This window comes from Phocoena phocoena, chromosome 11 (assembly GCF_963924675.1).
Source record: "Phocoena phocoena chromosome 11, mPhoPho1.1, whole genome shotgun sequence".
Lineage (NCBI taxonomy): Eukaryota > Metazoa > Chordata > Mammalia > Artiodactyla > Phocoenidae > Phocoena > Phocoena phocoena.
In genome coordinates this window covers 36,039,927-36,061,056 of record NC_089229.1, presented here as the reverse complement: position 1 = coordinate 36,061,056, position 21,130 = coordinate 36,039,927, and the positions used below count along the sequence as shown (strand labels likewise).

General features: G+C 39.4%; 1 protein-coding gene across 1 annotated transcript in view; it reads left to right on the top strand.

Moving 5' to 3' along the window:
* TMTC2 (transmembrane O-mannosyltransferase targeting cadherins 2) overlaps nucleotides 1-20,543 on the top strand; it is a 394,308-nt gene extending 373,765 nt beyond the window's left edge. The window contains exon 12 of the mRNA XM_065887822.1: nucleotides 20,364-20,543. Coding sequence (XP_065743894.1) covers nucleotides 20,364-20,543 — 180 coding nt within the window. The remainder of the gene's footprint in view (nucleotides 1-20,363) is intronic.
* The last annotated feature ends 587 nt before the right edge of the window (nucleotides 20,544-21,130 follow it).

Genomic DNA, 21,130 nt, shown 5'->3' with positions numbered 1-21,130 from the left:
AATGAAAATTAAATTTATAAATCAAATAAATTAAAACAGGCATTTAGCATGATTGCTCGTGACACGATTTTGCATTCAAAGATAAAACTTCAATAGAGTATTTGATGTGATTAAATAATCTTAGACAGCAGTGTTTTGTTTTTAAATATCAAAGCATTATAATTTTAACCCTACTGTTTTGAGAGCAGTGGGCCAATTATAAAGATATAAATTTTGTCTTTCTTCAAGTAGATAGTGATTTATTTTCACTCTTTAGAGTACATGAAGCAAGAAGTAAAGGCTAAATTAAGAATAATTTCATTGACCCCAAATACTGTTATTTGTGTTTCAGAAAAATCATAGAAAATCAGAAAATCATAGAAAATTTGTGCTGGTGCAGATAGATTCGCTGTATCTGTCAATACCTCTGTCTCTCCATCTTCCAGTTAGCCTTATGCCCTTAAATTATAGTTACAGGATATTGTCAGTGCAATCTATCCAAATGTTTGTGACAGACATTGTGAATCACTGCCAGTGTTTACCAAAATGAAAACAATCCCCATATCACCATCATAGTAAGTTGGAATAGTAGAGTGGAGATAGAGTGGAGAGAATTGGGTTTTGGACCCAGTAGTACTGATCACTGGCTGTGTTACTTTGAAAAACTGAATCCTTCAGTTGTATATGTGCTTTGAAAAATTTAAAAATAGCAAAAAAAAAAAAAAAGTACCTGTAGTATAAATAATGGAAGACAGACTTTCAGACCCATTAAGACACTAAGACTAAAAAAAAGATCTGGGAGCTTTGTATATACGATACCTTTGAACAAAAAATTGCACTGAGGATGAAGGTGATTTGTCATGCTTAAGGTGAACAGTGGGCTAATGCTGTTTTCACTAGGGAAATTGTACTAGAAAGCAGGTAACAAATTCATATTACAAAGATAATTCAAAAACTTGCAGTTGACAGCAAAGTGTATGTGACTAGCTTACGTATTGACATTAGCTCCTTGCAACTGGGTAGACCTTTGCGACTTTCAAGCCATTAGGGTGCAGATATTCCTGTAAGTGAGTTTGTACCCACGTGAGAGAAAGCTTGATCTTGGATAGACAGCAAGAAAAGTAGATGCATGAGTCCTTCATCCATCCCGTGAACATCAATCCTAGCAGCATGGAAAGTATGCCACGTCTTACTTTTTCTATAAGTGAAGAAAGGAACAAAATATATTTGGTCACTAGTCTAATTTGCTACTTAATGATGAAAGGAGAGAATAGAGGAAGGAAAGCAAATTTCTTCTCATTTTGTGGGGATGAAATTAGACTTTATCTTGGCAAGAAGTCGAATTGCTCTGCTGACAACACGATATCAAACTGAAATATAAGAAAAGGGTTGTGTCAAAATGCAAATCAGTCAGTGTTCTTTATAGGAAAAGCACTACATACTTCTGATAAATAAACTGTGGGTTGTGTAGTGGTTCTCAGTAGTAAGCGGAACAAAGTGGAGTACCGCCAAAAGTGGATAACATTCCAGGAGGATGTCAAAGTGTTTCATCATATGTCTGTGTACTTTTATTTGTTTATGTTGCTTATCTGTATTTGCCACTTCCTCCCTTCCCTTGAGTTTGAAAACATTTTGAGAGCAAGATCCACTTTCCTTTTTACTCCCCGTTACTTTGAATGGTCTTCACAAGATGCAGACTCCTAGTTGTTTATGTTCTCCTTCTGAAATGCTGTTGGGCTTTTAAGATGGAGATGAGAACCACTCTTCTGAAGTGGGGAGGGGTAAAAGAAATAACTGCAAACTGGAGTTGGAGATTAGAGAACTGTGGTTACCAGGAGGGAAGTGTTGTGGGGGAGGGATAGTTAGGGGAGTTTGAGATTGACATGTACACACTGCTATATTTAAAATGGATAACCAACAAGGACCTACTGCATAGCACAGGGAACTCTGCTCGACATTCTGTAACAACCTAACTGGGAAGAGAATTCGAAAAAGAATAGATACATGCATGTGTATAACTGAATCACTGTGGCTGTACACCTGAAACTAACACAATATTGCTAATCAACTATACTCCAATATAAAATAAAAAGTTAAAATGAAATAAAATTTTTAAAAAGGGAAAAAAAGTTATCCTAACTAATGCCCCTCCTTGCTAGTATTTGTTAACAAAATTGTTGTGTCATTTTTTTTCCTTGGTACCATCGGGACGAATCTCAGTCATGTTTTCTATTCCTGTTCACAGAAGTCACCGCAAAAAGGCCCCATCCTCACAAGTCATCCCTCTTCCCCAGACTCTAATTCCCATAAGATTCTATTTCCCTCCTTTGCCTGCATCACCCATCAATCACTCCCCAACTCTTAAAATACTGTATTAACTTTGGTCTGTCAAGAGAGCCCTCTTAACTAGTTGCTCTTTTCTCTACCTCCATGGTCTCATTTCAGACAGCCTAGTACCTGCCTACCATCTCTAGCTCTGGCACCAATCTCCCAAACGCTCCGGCCACACCCAGGACCTACAGTCCATTGAAATCAAGAGTGTTTCAATGTTCTTGGCCATTATACCTCACATTCCTCTTTATTGACATTACATTTCAAGGTCAATCATTATCACTCCCTTGCACGCAACCTCAGCTCCTTTGCTTCTTTTTGCCCGTCATACTTTTCGGGCGCAATCAACACCTGGTTAAATCCGTCTCTGCCTGTTCCATATCTGCATCTTGAAGCTAAACGTAGCTCGAGAAGAAGACAACACACTTTAAGCTCAATATCACTACTTCAGGTGAGACCACAGTGCTGGGTGGCAAACCTACTATAATTTTCTAGTCTGTTCTGTCTGACATTTTCCTAGATTACTGTTCACACTTTACTGTCTCACCTGAAATTTCCAACAGCTCTTCTTCCATCGTCACACTCAACTGATGGCCTTGCTTCCTCTTTCACTGAGAATATAGAAGTAATCAGAGAGAACTTCCACAGGATCCCATCACAAAATCTAACCATCTATTTGCATCTGTGCCTTTAAATGCTACCTTCCATTATTATGGATAAACTGTCCATACGTGTAGCTCAAACCAACCTCTGCATTTCTTCATTGAAGGCCTCTGTTCTTAACTGAAGGATGTTCCGGATCCCTCTTCCTCTGTCTCTCCTCCCTCTCTCCGTTTTTCTGTTTCTGTATCTCTGACTCTCTCATATATTAACAAATGTTTTTCTCTCTACCAGGTTTTCTCCATTAGCATTTAAACATGATATTATGGGGCTTCCCTGGTGGCGCAGTCGTTGAGAGTCCACCTGCCGATGCAGGGGACATGGGTTCGTGCCCTGGTCCGGGAAGATCCCACATGCCGCGGAGCGGCTGGGCCCGTGAGCCATGGCTGCTGAGGCTGCGCGTCCGGAGCCTGTGCTCCGCAACGGGAGAGGCCACAGCAGTGAGAGGCCCGCGTACCGCAAAAACAAAAACAAAAACAAAAAGATATTATGTCTCCCAAAATTGAAAAACAAAAAGCTTGTCAAGCCCATTTCTACTTCTAACTACCACTCAATGTCCCTCCTTCTGTTTATAGCAAAACTTTCCATTTTCATTTGGACCTACTCCATACAGGCTTTTTCCCCAATGATGTCACCAAAACTGCTCCTGTCAAAGTTACTAGAACAGCACAGAACATCATTAAATCTGTTTGTTCTCAGTTTAACATTATTTGTCGTATTAATCACGTTTGACACAGATAATTACTCATTCCTCCTGGAAGCACTTTCTTCACTTGGTTACCAGCACACCCTCTCTCTGCTGCCTCCTAAATCTGATCCGTCTTATCACGCATTCCCTTGGCTGGTTCCTTCCCAGCCATCCAGTCTCTTAACCTTGAAGTTCTTCTCTTTTTGAACAGCTTCACTCTTCTCTGTATACTCAGTCTGTCAGAGATCCCAACCTCTCTCCTAGCTTTAAATACAGTGACGACTCCCAAATTTATATCTCAGGCTGAGATCACTTCTTTGGACTCCAGACTAATCGATTCAATGTGTACTTAGTATCTCCACTCGCAGGGACCCCCTCAAGCAACTAGTCCGAAACTGAGCTCCTCATCTTCTTCCCACACCTTCTTCTCACATGGTCTTTCCCACTGCAGTAAATCATCTCATTCTTCCAGTCGCATAAGCCAACTTCCACTGCAACTACCCTTGTCAAAGGCAACAACGTCACTACTGACCTATAATACTAAACTGGAGTCCTTCATTAGTCTACTTTCAGCACAACATTCAAAGCACATGTCAGATCATGTCACTCCTTGAGAAGCTTACACCTTCACCTCCTTGAATTCTTCAGTCAAGTGCCATCTTCTCTTAAGACCTTTCCTGATCTCCCTATTTGATATTGGCAAACTTTGGTTGTAGCAGACCAGATGGTAAATATTTTAGGCTTTGCAGTCATAATGTCTCTGTTTCAACTATTCAGCTCTTTGCATGCCTTTGCAGCACGGAAGCAGCCATAGACAATACATAGATGATTGAATGTGGCTATGTTCCAGAAACATTTTATTTATGGGCATTGAAATTTGAATTTGATGTAATTTTCATGTATCATAATATATTATTCTTTCTTTTGAGTGTTTTCAGCCATTTAAAACATGTAGGTTTTTAAATGGGCCAGCAGTGGGCTGGAGATAACCCACAGACTGTAGTTCGTTGACCTCTCTCCTTATATACATTCCTTAAACCCTTTATTTGTTATATTTTTATATCATATACTGCAATATAACATGCTATATATTTTACTTATTTTTTTGTGTATGTCTTAGAAGTAGCATTTAAGCTCCTTGAGGCCTGAGATTTTTGAACTGTTTTGTGAACTGCTGAATCCCCAACATAGGTGCTCAATAATTAGATGAATGAATTAGTAAATGAACAAATTTCATTAAAAATGAAAGTAAAGAAATTTGGCTATAATGGATGAGGTCACTGAAGAACTCAAACGTATTTTAGAAATGATAGTCATAGAACTGCAGGAGAGATATTTTAACCATTTGCAGCTTACAAGTCTCCTTTAGTGACTTTTTTCTTGAAATTTTAATTATTTCATTGTTATAGATTTTTTTTTCAACCTCCCTAAACCCCTATTTATTTAGTAAGAGATACTTAATGTAGTGATCTACTTACACTTGGGATGGCCATGCTTCATGTCCTGCTATGGTTTGTCGACTGAAAAAAATTACACAACCTGAAAGTAGAGAGTTATGTTTTATTCAATGGACGTTCTGAGGACTTCAAGCCTGGGACACAGCATCTCAATGCTGAAAAACCATTCCCAAAGAGGCAAGGGGGGATCCTGGATATATCAATATATGAGATTTTACAACAAAAGATCAGGTAGTCTAAACATTTCTTTTATTAACATTGGTGTTAATAAGAGAAAACCAGATATCTCAAGTTAAAAATTCAGCACTTTTCTATGTATAGGAAGATGCAAGAGTCAGGGCTGACTGAAATCATTCCTTTGAGAGCACTTCAGCTCTCTGGGTCCAGTATCCTGTGTTTTCTCATCCTGAGTTGCCTCAGGGTACATCGTCAGAGGTGGTTGCAGCAGCTGATTTCTAGATTGCCTTGGCAGTGGGCAGCCCATTTGTCTCCATCCTGAGTTCCCTCAGGGCTCACTCTCCCAGGCAGCTGTAATGTGATGGCTTGATGGCTGCAACATTCTTTATTTACCGATATGGCAGGCAATATTTTAGTTCATGGGTTCTTCAAGTTCTGGCATTAAAAAACCTGTAGATTCACCACACGCCCTCCTGCTTCTCTGCTGGAGGCTGCCCTTTCACGTGGCTGTCCTGTTCACTTAGCATCCAGGACTTAATTTTCTAAGATTATTGCCTTCATAATTACCACTTAATTTCTTCTTCTCTTGGATGAACCAAAGAAGGTCACAAAGTTCTAAAACTTCTGTCTTTGAAGTAAATAAAAGTGTTAAATTATAGGCATTAGAGCATAGCTTAATTTCTATGAGCCATTTCAAAATACTGAAATTGGATTTAGTTATTCTATGTAATGGACATTAAGCATTTATGAGACAAATGGCCTATAATTTAATTAGATACTTAGTGAAGTATTCATAAGATACTTTAAGACGACTAGCTAATATGTAATAGCAGAAAAGGATCTTGCCTCTGATTTCTTACATGAAATAATTGAGATGTGCCTCTCTTATACTTCTAGAGAAGTTTTTTTTGGTTTCTTGTTCAGGTACAAATCATAGGTAGAGATGAAATGTAGCCAAGTTTTTTCTGTAGTCACATATCAAATCACTATTCACGGTTGTTGCATTGTCAATACAAAATTATGTTTTTTGAGTAGGTGAAAATGTATTTGTGATTTTGTAGACATATTTGACATGTATCACATATTCATTATGGTTCCCTAACTCAGTATTGAAGATGAGTCTAAAAGAAATCAAAGTTGGCATATGAGAATTAATCATTGGAATAATTTATTTTGTTCTACCTTCCTTTTCAAGTATTTTGGTTGTTATTTGTGAGTATGGGTGAATAAGTATTCAATAAATATATCTGAGGTTCTCAGTTGCTTGGACTCTTGGTCTGTGCAGTTGCTTTACTGATTGCTTATTATTTGTTTGCTCGCTCACTTGTTTTATATTAATAGGTTAGACCAAGGAAGGGAGTCAAGAAAATAGAGTCAAAAATAGAGTTGCTCAGAGAAGAGATAAGAGATAAGATCAGGTCAAGGTGATACCAAATCTGTTTTATTTACAGTTTTGGAAGCTATTATGGAGAAAAGTGTCATCAAGCCAGTCTTTAATGCCTTCCTATAATGCGCTGACTATACAGGCTTTAAGTTAGGAGGTTCAGTCTGAACGTGACAGTTTCAGGTCACGAACGTTTCAGAAATAAAGGCCAAGTGTGCAAGTGAATACAGAGATCTTGAGGGGGAGATGTGAGCTTAGACTACGTGAGTGGCAGAAGTTCTGCCATTCAGCCTCCCTTGATTCGCCATGAGTGTAGATACGCACAAGCCATGTTTATTTTTACATTTTCAGCAGGTGTGACACTTTGGCCAGTATAATGGCTTGGAGTACAGCATGGCTTCACCTTGATTGGTGTGTCCTGATGGAATATTTTCTGAAATGATGTGTGAAGACCTTGCATCATTATTTTTACAAGCATGTATCAACAAAGTCTAGGCCCTAGGAAAGTGCAAATAGAATGCCATGCAGCAGACAGTGTGTTTACATTTTATTTTTAGTCCCTGGAAAGATTTATAGTTTCTGGAGGGATTGCTTTACTCCTGCTCGTTACGTTTGATCTGGTCATCCTAACTTAGAGCATACACAAAACTTTCCACTTGCCGTGTGCCTGAATTCTCCCAGGGAAATGTGTTTCTTCCTATCCATTCTGTGGATGTACAGTTGCTGCCTTCTGATGTCATGTTGAAATGTGATTGCTCTGAATGACACTGTCAGCCTTGCATTAATCCTGCTTGTTCACACCAGGGTCCCCGTCTGCTTTGTGAAAGGGGAAAAAAAAATGTGTCATCCATCTTTAGAGAGTGTATGCCTAACCTAAATTTCATCTTAATCCACTGTTCTGAGGTCTCTGACATGCTTATTTCCATAACAAAAAAATGAATATTTTCGGTTAGCCCCATTCAGGAACAAATCTGTCATTTCCACAACATGCAAACTACTGTCTCCCAGCTGACCTCCATCAGATCAAAGCTGTGTATTGCAAACATAGAAGTTAATTATGAGAAGTGATGTACCTGGGTTAAAAATAATCTCCTGGATCTGATTGTTGTGGCATCTGTCAAGTCTTTATTCCAGTATAACTTTGATTCTGTCAATGTGGTATGTCCATACCTCTTGTTGTCTTGTATTTTTTTGATCAGATCAATTTACAGAGAAAAAAAAAAAAAAAAAAAGACGCCAGCCGCCGGCCCCCCCGCCCGGCAACAAAAAAGAATTAGCTCTCTGCTTCCATCTTCCGTGGCAGTTGAGTGCTTAAATGTTATAAGTCTAAATCTCAACTTCCAACATGTCTCTGAAAATACATTTTAATAACAACATGATTATTCCATTGACATGTTTCAACTCCTTGGAATGAGCAGTCATTGTGTTAGATACATTCAAGCTCATGCTTCACACATACACACTTGGATGGCCTTACAGCTGGAAATCCTTCTGTGTAATATGACTATGATTGAGAAAGCATGCACGTGTTCCTCCCTCCCCTTCATGCTAAAAAGAAACGCATAAAGTGTAGAGTGAATTATGTTGCTTAAATCATATTTGGACTAGAAACAGGCAAGGACTTTGGTTCAAAGAAAAGGAGAAGATGCTATGGGCTTTTGTAGCAGCTCTCTAGATTAGTAAGAGAAGACAGCTCTTGGTGTTTGAGAGACGTAATGTTTGCCTACCGTGCAGATCTTTTTCTAAACTTCTTTCCTTCATTGTTTTTAACCTTCAATAAATTCTTCTTTCATTTTTCTAATCTTCATGGACTTTAAGTCATTGTATATTTTCTCACATAGGTAGAAATTTATTTAGTCATTTTCCTTCAAATGATGAGCTACGTGCTTGTTGCGAATCAAGATAAAGTGTGCCAATTGCATTTTAAAAATTTATTTATTCATTTATTTAATTTTTGGCTGCATTGGGTCTTCGCTGCTGCATGCGGGCTTTCTCTAGTTGCGGTGAGCGGGGGCTACTCTTTGTTGCGGGGGGCAGGCTTCTCATTGTGGTGGCTTCTCTTGTTGCAGAGCACAGGCTGTAGGCGCACAGGCTTCAGTAGTTGTGGCTCGCGGGCTCTAGAGCGCAGGCTCAGTAGTTGTGGCACATGGGCTTAGTTGCTCCGCGGCATGTGGGATCTTTCCGGACCAGGGCTCGAACCCGTGTCCCCTGCATTGGCAGGCGGATTCTTAACCACTGCGCCACCAGGGAAGTCCCCCAGTTGCATTTTTTTAAAAAACATCTTTATTGGGATATAACTGCTTTACAATGGTGTGTTAGTTTCTGCTTTATAACAAAGTGAATCAGTTATACATATACATATGTTCCCATATGTCTTCCCTCTTGCGTCTCCCTCCCTCCCACTCTCCCTATCCCACCCCTCCAGACTGTCACAAAGCACCGAGCTAATATCCCTGTGCCTTGCGGCTGCTTCCCCCTAGCTATCTACCTTACTACGTTTGTTAGTGTGTATATGTCCATGACTCTCTCTCACCCTGTCAAAGCTCACCCTTCCCCCTCCCCATATCCTCAAGTCCGTTCTCCAGTAGGTCTGCGTCTTTATTCCTGTCTTACCCCTAGGTTCTTCATGACATTTTTTTTTCCTTAAATTCCATATATATGTGTTAGCATACGGTATTTGTCTTTTTCTTTCTGACTTCACTCTGTATGACAGACTCTAGGTCTATCCATCTCATTACAAATAGCTCAATTTCATTTCTTTTTAAGGCTGAGTAATATTCCATTGTATATATGTGCCACATCTTCTTTATCCATTCATCCGATGGTGGGCGCTTAGGCCCCCAATTGCATTTTATAAAAGCTGTGAGTGAGGGATAGGGGGGGAAGAGGGTTATTATGGGACTGTATGAAATCATGTGTGTGTGAGACTTTTGAAAACTGTAAAGCACTATACAATTTAAAGAATTTTTCATTCAATTAAAAAAAGTTAAAAAAAAAAAAGCTGTGAGTGAAACTTAGGTGGCCTGGGATCAAGGTTTTCCATTTGGATCATGTGAGAGACTTCCTGTGAAATTAAGGACATAAGGAAAACCTATCTTTGAAATAGGATCATCCTCAGTGAAGAATAATTTCTGAGGTCATAGCCTTAATTTAGTAGATGTACTTTAAAATCTGTTAGAAATTGCCACCGCCTTTGAAATGACTTTTTACAGTCACTGTTTGCTATCCCCCAAACCACAGCTGTTGGCCTTTTGATTGCTACTGAAGTGAATAGCACTCCCCACTGTGGCAATCACACCCATCATAAAAGTTAAATGAACATTCTTGTAATACCCGCTGGGATGGAACAGAGGTAGGAGATAAGGATTGAGCACACAGGATAAAATATGTCACTGACAAATTGAAATTACTGCCGTAATACAGTGTCGTGTCTTGCTTGTCACCTATATGTTTTGTTTTATTCGAAACTATTTCAAAAACAGAAATACTGTGTTGAAACAGAATCAGAATGAATCATTTCTGTTATCTGTCAGAATTTGCCTTGCCTTTGCTAGACTTCCTGTGTTGTTTTCCCTTGCTGGACGTACAGTTTGATAAACCTTTTTGCAGAGATGCTTTATTCAAAATCTGACTGTAGTCAGCATATGACTACAAAGAACTATCATTTCTGAATTGCGAACATTGTGGGGGTTTTTTGTCATAAAATTTTGTGAAAGACCTTTCATTTGTTGTGTTAATACTTCATTTTTTAATAATTTTTTTTTTATTTTGGTTTGGTCTCAGAAGGGTTAACATCATGGCTGTCACTACTAACATCTGAATCTCCAGACTAATTGAAATGCAGACCCTGCTCTGTGAGGGCTTCTCTCCACTGCTGGCTCTGCTCTCCGCAGTTTGCTTTAAAAAGTAACAAACTGATTTTGATATGACCCATTCATTTCAAAAGTTTCTGTATCATTCTTATTTCAGAAGAATAAAAGATTTGAAGCAGCCTGATCATTTATCTTGTCTAAAAGCTTCACACCCATAAGGAAGGAATCTCCCTTTACCCCTTAGCTCAGTCTTCGTAGGTCCTTTGTAGACATGTCTGATTCTTCTTTGGCGTAGAAGAATTTGTATTCATGCCCTGGACTATAAACTTCTTGAGGGCGGTGAAGCCTTCTTCTGTACAATGCCCTATAGTTCTTAGAACAGGGCATGGATATCAGTTTTGCCGGCCTCACAAATTTCAGGAGCATAAATGATACATAATAGAATGTACACCTCCTAATAGTTAGTGATAAATGCCACGGGTGCAATTAAAGTTAGCTCAAGACACATACAGAGCAAAAAAAATATATTGTTCTTTTTCACCACTTAATATAGCATATCTGGCAGCAACCTTGACATACAGTACGTGCTTAATAAATGTTTGTTAAATTACGCTAAGATTGGACTAGAATTCACCTCTCCTAGCTCACCTTTTTTTGCTAAACCATACAAAGTTTCCTCCTTTCAGAAAGCATTCACTGAGAGTTTCTTTCACATGCCAGAGCCTGGCACTAGCACTATGAAAACAAAGTAAATTCACTATCTTACCTTCCAGCTTAGAAGACAGACACAACAAGTAGATATAATTCATTGTGGTAAGTGTTGCAATTAATGTATGTAGACAGTACTATGGCAACATAGAAAGTAAGCTATGAATAAGAGATTGTTCAGTTCGGGTTTTTTTGTTTGTTTGTTTGTTTTGCGTTACGCGGGCCGCTCACTGTTGTGGCCTCTCCCATTGCGGAGCACACAGGCTCCAGACGTGCGGGCTCAGCGGCCATGGCTCACGGGCCCAGCCGCTCCACGGCATGTGGGATCTTCCCGGACCGGGGCGCGAACCCGTGTCCCCTGCATCGGCAGGCGAACTCTCAACCACTGCGCCACCAGGGAAGCCCTGTTCAGTTCGTTTTTGAAATGAACAGAAGTTTGTAAAAAAGAGTGGAAGAAGAGCTTTGTCAGAAGAGTAGTTTGATAAGAAATGGACGCTCAAAATAGCACACGGCAGAAAGAGAAGTTTCACGTGGCTCATGAAGGATGTATATGGAGGGCTTACTTGGGGTGCCAAGTTGTAAAGGGTTTCCTAGTACTGGGATGAAAGTGGATTCTTTTCTGTCGGCACAGGTTGACCCTCTAAAACCCCACTGTGCTTAAGAAAGACAGATGGTCAGGTTGAAGGTATTGGATTAAGGAAGAAATTGAAAGTGGGGAGAATAGGAGGCTGATAGCATTTAGGAATGGGATGAGATGCTAACCCAGGCAGTGCCAGTAGAAATGGAGGGCAGTAAAGAGAGGAAGAATATGAAACATATTGTTCACCTTAAATTTGCTTGTTGCCCCTGGGAAAAGGAACTAAGAAGCCAGAAAGCAAGGCAGCTGAATAGAGACAGAGAAACAGGCCATAAAGAAAAGTCTGTTCTGCATGCTAGAGCACCAGCAAAACGCCATCCTTCTCCCACATACAGTGGTCCAGGCCCCATAATCACTGTGACACATTTTGGTGGCTCCTGCTGTCCCTCTCGCTGCCCAGATTTCTGTTATCCTCCTCTCACCGCATTGAAAGTGCATCTGTATCAAGGGTTTTCCATTTCATGTATAACAGATTTTTTTTTTTTTTTTTTTTTTTTGCGGTACGCGGGCCTCTCACTGTTGTGGCCTCTTTGCGGAGCACAGGCTCCGGAGGCACAGGCCCAGCAGCCACGGCTCACGGGCCCAGCCACTCCACGGCATGTGGGATCTTCCCGGACTGGGGCACGAACCTGTGTCCCCTGCATCGGCAGGCAGACTCCTAACCACTGAGCCACTAGGGAAGCCCCTACGTATAACAGATTTTTCACCTTAGAAACAGTGGTTATCTAGTCGTTAGCCTTGAGAAAGTGACTCTGACCAGGAAAACACCAGGCCAGACAGTCTTATTTACCAGCTGTTCTGAGGTGATGGGAGCCCTGAGTAATTACCTTTCAAATATCACCATGTAGTTGACAATCCTTACAGAACGTATTCTGTCCAAATGTTAAAGAAAAGGTGGATCGGGCTTCCCTGGTGGCACAGTGATTAAAAATCCGCCTGCCAGTGCAGGGGATACGGGTTCGAGCCCTGGTCCGGGAAGATCCCACATGCCGCGGAGCAACTGAGCACGTGCACCACCACTACTGAGCCTGTGCTCTAGAGCCTGCGAGACACAGCTACTGAGCCCGCAAGCCACAACTACTGAAGCCTGCACGCCTAGAGCCTGTGCTCCACAACAACAGAAGCCACCGCAGCGAGAAGCCAGCACGCCGCAATGAAGAGTAGCCCCCGCTCGTCGCAACTAGAGAAAGCCCACGTGCAGCAACGAAGACCCAACACAGCCAAAAATAAATAAATTTAAAAAAAAAACAAAAAACAGGTGGATCACTGAAGAGGAAATGTAAAAAGCTAGTAAGCTTCTGAAAATATTATTAACCTCTCTAGTAATCAGGAAAAAAATCTTAAGCACAGAATAAGATACTGTTTTCCAACTCTCAATTTGCAAAACTTAAAAAGCCAAACAATACTAAGTGGTATTAAGGATAGGAAACAGAGAAACCCCTGTTACATGTTGATGCTAATGCATTTTGCTACAACCACACAGAAGAGCAATTTCGTGATATCTGGCAAAGTTGAAGATCCCCCATGTCTAGCAACTCCAGTCTTAGAAACTCTCCCATAAGTACATGTGGAGATATTCACAAGAATATTGATGGCAGCCTCCTTTTTTTTAAGATGAGAGTTTTTTTTAATTGAAGTGTAGTTGATTTACAATGTTGTATTAATTTCTGCTATACAGCAAAGTGATTCAGTTATACATATATATATATATATATATATATATATACACACACACACACACACACACACATTCTTTTTTATATTCTTTTTCCTTTATGGTTTATCACAGGATATTGAATATAGTTACCTGTGCTGGACGGTAGGACCTTGTTGCTTATCCATTCTATATCTAATAGTTTGCATCTGCTAACCCCAACCTCCCAATTCATTCCTCCCCCACCCTCCTTCCCCTTAGCAACCACAAGTCTGTTCTTTATGTCTGTGAGTTTGCTTCTGTTTTGTAGGTAAGTTCATCTGTGTCATATTTTAGACTCCACATATAAGTGATATCATATGGTATTTGTCTTTCTCTTTCTGGCTTACTTCACCTAGTATAATAATCTCTAGTTGCATCCATGTTGCTGCAAATGGCATTATTTCATTCTTTTTTATGGCTGAGTAGCATTCCATTGTTTATACATTCCACATCTTTTTTATCCATTCATCTGTCAATGGACATTTAGGTTGTTTCCATGTCTTGGCTATTATGAATAGTGCTGTTATGAACATAGGAGGGCGTGTAGCTTTTTGAATTATAGTGGCAGCCTCTTTTAAATAGTCTGTAAGCCGATCCTTCAGAAAATGGGTAGTCATTCAGCAGAATTTATGTGAAACAACAAAACCTTACATATATCAACAAGGATAAATCTGAAAAACAAAAAGATGAGCAGAAGTTTCAAGTTCCAAGTGAGTGCTTGTCAGGATGGCATCCCATGATGGATAATGACATATGTATAAAATTAAAACTTATAAATGTATAAGATCATACATTTGCTATGGGTACACAAAAAATAAAAGTGTGAAACATACATGGGGATGATAAATACCAACTTCAGGTTAGTGGCTTTCTTGGAAGGAAGGGGGGTTATTTCACCAGAAGATATTTGGGGGGCTTCAATTGTCTTTATAAAGTTTTATTTGTTAGGCAGGTACACAGTTTTTATTGTATTCTCTGAAATTCTTGTATGACTAAAATACTTACAATAAAGGAAAAACCCTGCATATGGCTTTACTTGTGTGTTCATTCATTTAACCTGTCACCCATCAGTCTTTTCAGCTACCCATTCATTTATTATTCTTTTCTGTCAAAATAATTTTATTTAAACAATCTCAGAAGTTGATCACGGCTTAAACCAAGTTGGGAGAAAGGAGTATAATTATAATTGAAGGACAGATTTAAGGGAGATTTGAGGGTGAAGTTGCCAAGACTAAACAACTGGATGAATGTATATGTGTGCGTGGGGGGGAATGTATTCATTCCCCAGGAATCAAGGGTAACGTATTGAGGTTTCTAGGTTGGTATCAGCCCACCGCGCATGCCAGTGGGACCAAGGAGAAGGAGTGATATTGGAACCGAGGGGAATAGGGTATCTAATTTTGTCTCAATCCATGTCACACTTTTTTCCCATAAACCTGATAGATAATCTTAAAAACTTTAATTCGGTAATTATTTATTAAATATTTGCCATATACAAGGCACAATAAATATAAAGAGATCCCTTAAATGTATGCATAAATACTCTTTTTCATGAATATGTTTCTTTAAAGTTTATTCCATTCATTTTTAAGCATCATATACAGTTACTGCTCCGGTAAATTAAATTGGGTAAGCAATTTCAACTGAATCCAGTTGAACGGCAGTAGGCAGCCTTCATTAAGTTATTGGGTAACTATTTGAAAAAGAGGGAGAATCCATTAAAAACTTCAGACTGTGCAAACTCATTTAAGTTTGCAAATTCAGAAGAGAAGTTAAAGGTGGTTATCTTGAAAACATCCCCCAAATGTGTAGTGTATTAACTGAATAACAGCCGGGTAAGGCTAACTTTAGACGTTCTTTCTTAAAAGTTATTTAGTTCTTACAACAGTAAATGTACACTATATGGATAATTTCAGCAACACTTTGAGTGAAAATCGATATATTTATAAAACTAGAACCATTGGTCTGTTATCTCTGTCTTCATCTTTTTCATAGCTTCTCTTGCCTGTTGATTTATTTTCAGAAAAGGGAAGTGGTCTCAGGGACTAATGGGTTACAGAGAGGCCAGTTACTGTGTGGGTTTACAACTCCAGAACATTTCAACCAAGTCCTTCTTTTCCTTTTCCTAGGCCTCACCCATGTCCTCTGTTCAAAGTTCTATATTTTAGTCCTGTTCCCAGTAGAAACATGGATTCCCAATCTTAAATCCCCTTATGGTCTCACTATTCCTCCTCTATAGATATCTTTCCAAGACTATGTAATAGGCAAAGGCTAGGAAGATGATTTTGTGTTCCAGTGCTGTGTGATCAGCTGGGTTTCTTGGGAGCCTCAAGGGCATTAGATTAGAGTAAGACCTTCATAATCTTACCTTTGCTCTACCCCATCCCAATATACATCTACATATATATTCATTTTAATTTTGCTTATTTCCTCCAATGTTAGAGAAGTAAGCCAACGAGCACAGTAAAGTAACAATAAAGGCATAATTCCCTAGAGACTTGGAAAAGCCATCATTCGTTGCCTCATTATGGCTGCTAGTCAGCCCCTTTGATGTAAAGCATCTGCCCTCTTCAAGGAAATGAGAAAGGTCTGGTTTTCCTTTTTAGTCTGTGAGGAGCCACAAGCCCCATGTTACTGGGTTGCAAGCTGCTTGCCTGCCTTTGTTAACATGCTGAAAATTTCATCGGCTGTCTTTAATAAAAGAGGATGTGTGTGAGGGAAGACATCAGCAGATGTGGTTGGGTTTCTGTTCCCCAGTCCATGAGTCATAGCTGGCAGAGAGCAATGACACTACTATGTAATCAGACAGCCGGTCAGTCACCTGGACTTCTTGCATTTCAGTTACATAGTGAGGCAGTCTTTAAATCTGTGTAGAAACCCTTACATGCTCTTCTTTGGTTATGAAAAAGCTTTTCATTCCCTCTCCTTCTGTCTAACAATATTTAGTCATTTATGGCTTCTGTTAATAAAGTTTCATTTGAACATTTATTACCTTAAATAATTACATGGCCAAGAGAAGAATTCTACTTTATGGAAGGATAGACATGTGATCTGATACACTTTTGCTCTATAGGAACTTCATCTTCTTATAGGAAACTTCATCTCAAAAACCCTAAAAGGACGTAATCTAGGATCTGGAAATAACCTCTAGAACCATGCTTCTCCAATTTTAATAAGCATACAAAGCATTGGGAGACCTTGTTGAAATTCAGATTCTGAGTCAGTAGGTGGCAACTGAAATTCTGCATTTCTGTCAAGCTGTCAAGGTGATGCCAATGCTACTCCTTGCAATTTTTGTAACAAGGCTAGAAGACCTGAAGGCATTCGGTCCAATGGACATCCACTAAGCTACCCTGGTCATTGCTGTGGAGGAGAGACGTGACAGGCTTCAAAGATAAAGAAGCCCTTGTCTTTGAAGAGAGAAAATAACCCTATAAGAAGAAAGTCTTTTATATCTAGTTTTATTCATAAATGTTTAACAGACACATGAAATTTTTTATCAAAATAATGGTTGATACTATCAAAGCCGTTACCTAAGGCAGTGATACTCTTATGTCACATTTGAGCACACCAGTATGTAAATTTCATCCGTTTCTATTTATTCAAATAAGAAGCTATAGTGATGCTTTAAGCATTACATAATGTATGTCCATAGGCTTTTAAAATTTTTAAAAAAACCTTTTTTTTTACTCTATTAAAATAGACATATCTAAACCAAAATGTTTCATCTGAATGTAGAAATCTATAGCTGCTTAAAAATATTGAATGATGCTCTTAAATATGCACATTTTTAGTTTATTTGGATTTTGACTCTTTAGGGGCCACAGTTAATGAGTATATGTGAGCTCTCAAGAGATCGGTTATCCCACATTAACTTCATAATGTCAATTTTTTATTATTTTTGTTTAATGAGTAACACTAATGTGGATAATGCAAAATTAGAATCATTCCAAACACCATTATAATTAGCATTCCGAACTCATTTTGATAACAGATATAACTTCCTAATTGTGTTTTCTTCGAATAATATTAACTTTTTTTCATCACTTGATAGCAGAAAGGTGACTTCAAAGTAGTCTAAGGAGAGATGGACCCCAGGCTGCAATTTAGTAGCAATAGTAAAGCCTATTTATGCGGCTTGGTATGTACTTCACCACCTGTTTTCACAGTTATCTTTTCCAGGTTTAACCTAAGAAAGGCTACAAACCTAGTATAGGCAGAGCCAGTTCACACATCCTCAGCATTTGGACTCAGTGGTCATTCAGGCATATTGACAAGAAGATCCTACTTTGTGTGTTTGAGATGATGAGGAGACAGAAAAGGAGAGGGAGAAGACAATTATTTTGTATCCTCGTGTAATCTCAACCCTGTGAAGCAAGTACTGTTCTCATCCCGTTTCCAGAAGAAACTGTGGTCTCAGTGCTTCCTAGGTGCGCATGTCACTGGAGCAGAACTGGCACTGGAACCTGTGATTCTGTAACCTCTTGAGTGTTTTTAATAATCCCCTTGAGTTGCAATTATGGTTAGGTACAGACTCTGATAATAAAGTGGTTCAAGAAATAACCACTACCCCACAGAGCCATCTGGTTTCTCTCAGCCCCATCACTGGGCCTTTTCTATTTCTGGTTAGTAGGGAATGGTCTCCAGCCGTGGTTCTCCCTCCCCATTTCCTCTCTTCCCGCTCAGGATAGCAGGAAGTCTGAACATTTTATCTACTTAGCATCTCCAGTAAGTCAGGCTGTGAACACACTTCGCCTTCAATTTAGTAGCTGTTTATTGACAGTCATGCTAAGCTCTGGGAGTGGACGTAATTCAGAAATGTGTCCCAGCATCGAGAAACTCAGTATAACAATGGGTGGTATGATAACAAAGTTCTTTTAGGAAGACAGAGTAGGTGGTGTTATTTTAAGTTTCCAATGTGGAGGTATTCACTGCTCATGTAATTTAGAGCTATGTTTATTTGGATTGGTGTTTAAAATTAGAAGTTGACCATCTGTATTTTTCTTGATAAGTATGGAGTCATCCTAACCAAAAGGTTTTCGAAGGTCAGGAATAGCTTATATTTGCAACATTGTTCTTGGAAAAGAAAAAAGGATACAGAAGAGTCGGAAAATAATACCCAGCAGTTGAAGACTTAAGACAACTTTGGTATACATCCAAAGAGACATGTTATGCAGCCATTGAAATAAAAATTATAAAGTATGTATAACAACATAAAAATCATAAACATGCATGTGCTAGACCTCAAGCAAAATGAGACAAGAAAAAGTGAACTTGGCATTTGTAGAGTGTTTATTATGTGCATGTATCAATACTGTGCTACATTTATTTTCTCATTTTATCTTTCTAACAACATGCAAAAGAGTTGATGTTTATTCAGTATTTCATAAATGAAAGAATTGGGACACAGATATGTTAGGGGACCTCACCAAGGTCACAGCTGGTGATTGAGCAAGAACTCAAATCCAGGGCTTCCCTGGTGGCGCAGTGGTTTAGAGTCCGCCTGCCGATGCAGGGGACACGGGTTCGTGCCCCGGTCCGGGAGGATCCCACATGCCGCAGAGCGGCTGGGCCCGTGAGCCATGGCCGCTGAGCCTGCGCGTCTGGAGCCTGTGCTCCGCAACGGGAGAGGCCACAACAGTGAGAGGCCCGCATACTGGCAAAAAAAAAAAAAAAGAACTCAAATCCAGTACTCTTCAAATCCAAATCTGATCATCTTTTCCCAGCTGATTTACTCTGAGCTATTCAACCCTCCTCCCAGCATTGTTTCTGATTCAGAAATGTATTTACAGTAAAGAGTGGAGTCATATGAATTCAGCTGAAAAAAATGCTTGCATTGTGAAAACACTAAACCATAAAAATAATTGTGAATTATTTTAGGCTGTATCATAGTTGCCAAGGCAATTAATAGTTGACACCATCTGTAAAATGAAAATATAATCTTAGCATAAACAATTTTAGTTTTATCTGATGTTTGAAATATGCATTTATGTAACTGTCAAGGTATCAGCTGCCCTTTGTTAGCCAGAAAGTTCCAGGGACAAGGCAAGAACAGAACAGCCCTTATTCGTAGATAACAAGCAAAGTGTTTTTTCCTTTGGGAAGGCCTTGTTGTTGTTAACTAATGTTTGAGAATTTGGGTATGGAAACCCTTGTATTAAACTAGTGCTACATACTATATTGCTATATTGATTGTAAGCATCGACCATTAGAAGTTTAAAAGCTGTTTGGCTTAAAAATTAGAACTTTATCTCGTTAAACTACATGAGTTAAATTTGGAAAGCATTTTAGTGGTTGCATTTGAATTTTTTTCAGGGTTTTCACCCTGAAAACATCAGTAAAATTTTACAGTATATTTTACTTATTTAAATATGTTTGCAGAAATGGCCTAGAATATTGCTAAGGAGAAAAAGCAAAGAATGGGTAGACATAGATTTGTCAACTTTTCCCACTTAATTTTTTATTTCTTGGCATTGAGTTGAAAAAAAGTTCAATTCTTTCCATCTAAAATTGTATCCCGTTCAACTTTTTTCTCAAGAAAGTACAGTGTGACTAGGTTACTAGGTCTCCATAGGTAACCTATACTTTCTCATTAAAGAAAAAGCTATTTCCCTAACTGCCTGCCCTCTTTAAAGCACAAAGTACACAGCAGCTGTTTGAAAACCTTTTTTTCCCTTCCTGTTTTATCTATTTGTATAAATTGCTACATTGCTTCCATAAAATGCCTCCAGACATAAGGGAGTCATTTGCATAAATGGATGAAGATTTTTGTCTTCCATGAAGGAAAGCTTGCCATGGCCTCTTAATCGTTTTCCTTCCTCTCTCTGGTTCCAGTATCCGGCTGCTCTGATGAACTTGGGAGCCATCCTACACCTCAATGGGCGACTCCAGAAGGCCGAGGCCAACTACCTGCGGGCGCTGCGGCTCAAGCCGGACGACATCATCACGCAGTCCAATCTCCGCAAACTCTGGAACATCATGGAAAAGCAAGGCTTGAAGACCTCCAAGACTTGACACAGGAGGGCCGTACCTCATCCTCCTCCATATTTGAAAGCCGGCTTCATGAACAAACTGAATTTCCCAGCAGTGCTATGACAAGAGTTAGTTTGGACTTCAAGACCGGGGGGCAGAGGTCACTGAGGTCACTGCCACTTCTGGGAGTATCCACTTTGCTGTGGGCACAGCCATTAACACCAAAAAGAGGAACATTGGAAACCTCCTGCAGGATATAATTGTTACCTGTAGAACCGTAAACCAGAGCACTTAAAACAGGATCTTTTGGCATTCTTAAAGGGGGGAGGGGAGTCTACGTTTCAAATTTTGTTCAATTTTGAAAGCTAACTTGGAAATTATACTGTTCCTTAAACACTGTGAGAGGAAGTCAGAATTTCTGTTCAGCCACGGTAAACTATTACGGTCAAGTGTTCACACGCAGTGATTCAAGTGTCGTGTGAATCCAGGTGAGCTGGCCGGTTGTCCTGACGCTGCTGTCTTCCCTCTTTGGGACAGCCTGCATATCAGTGTCTAAAACTTAGAAAACTTTTTTTTTCTTTTTTTTAATACTGTGTCAGGATCTGTCAGAGTCTACATTTGTTTCCTGA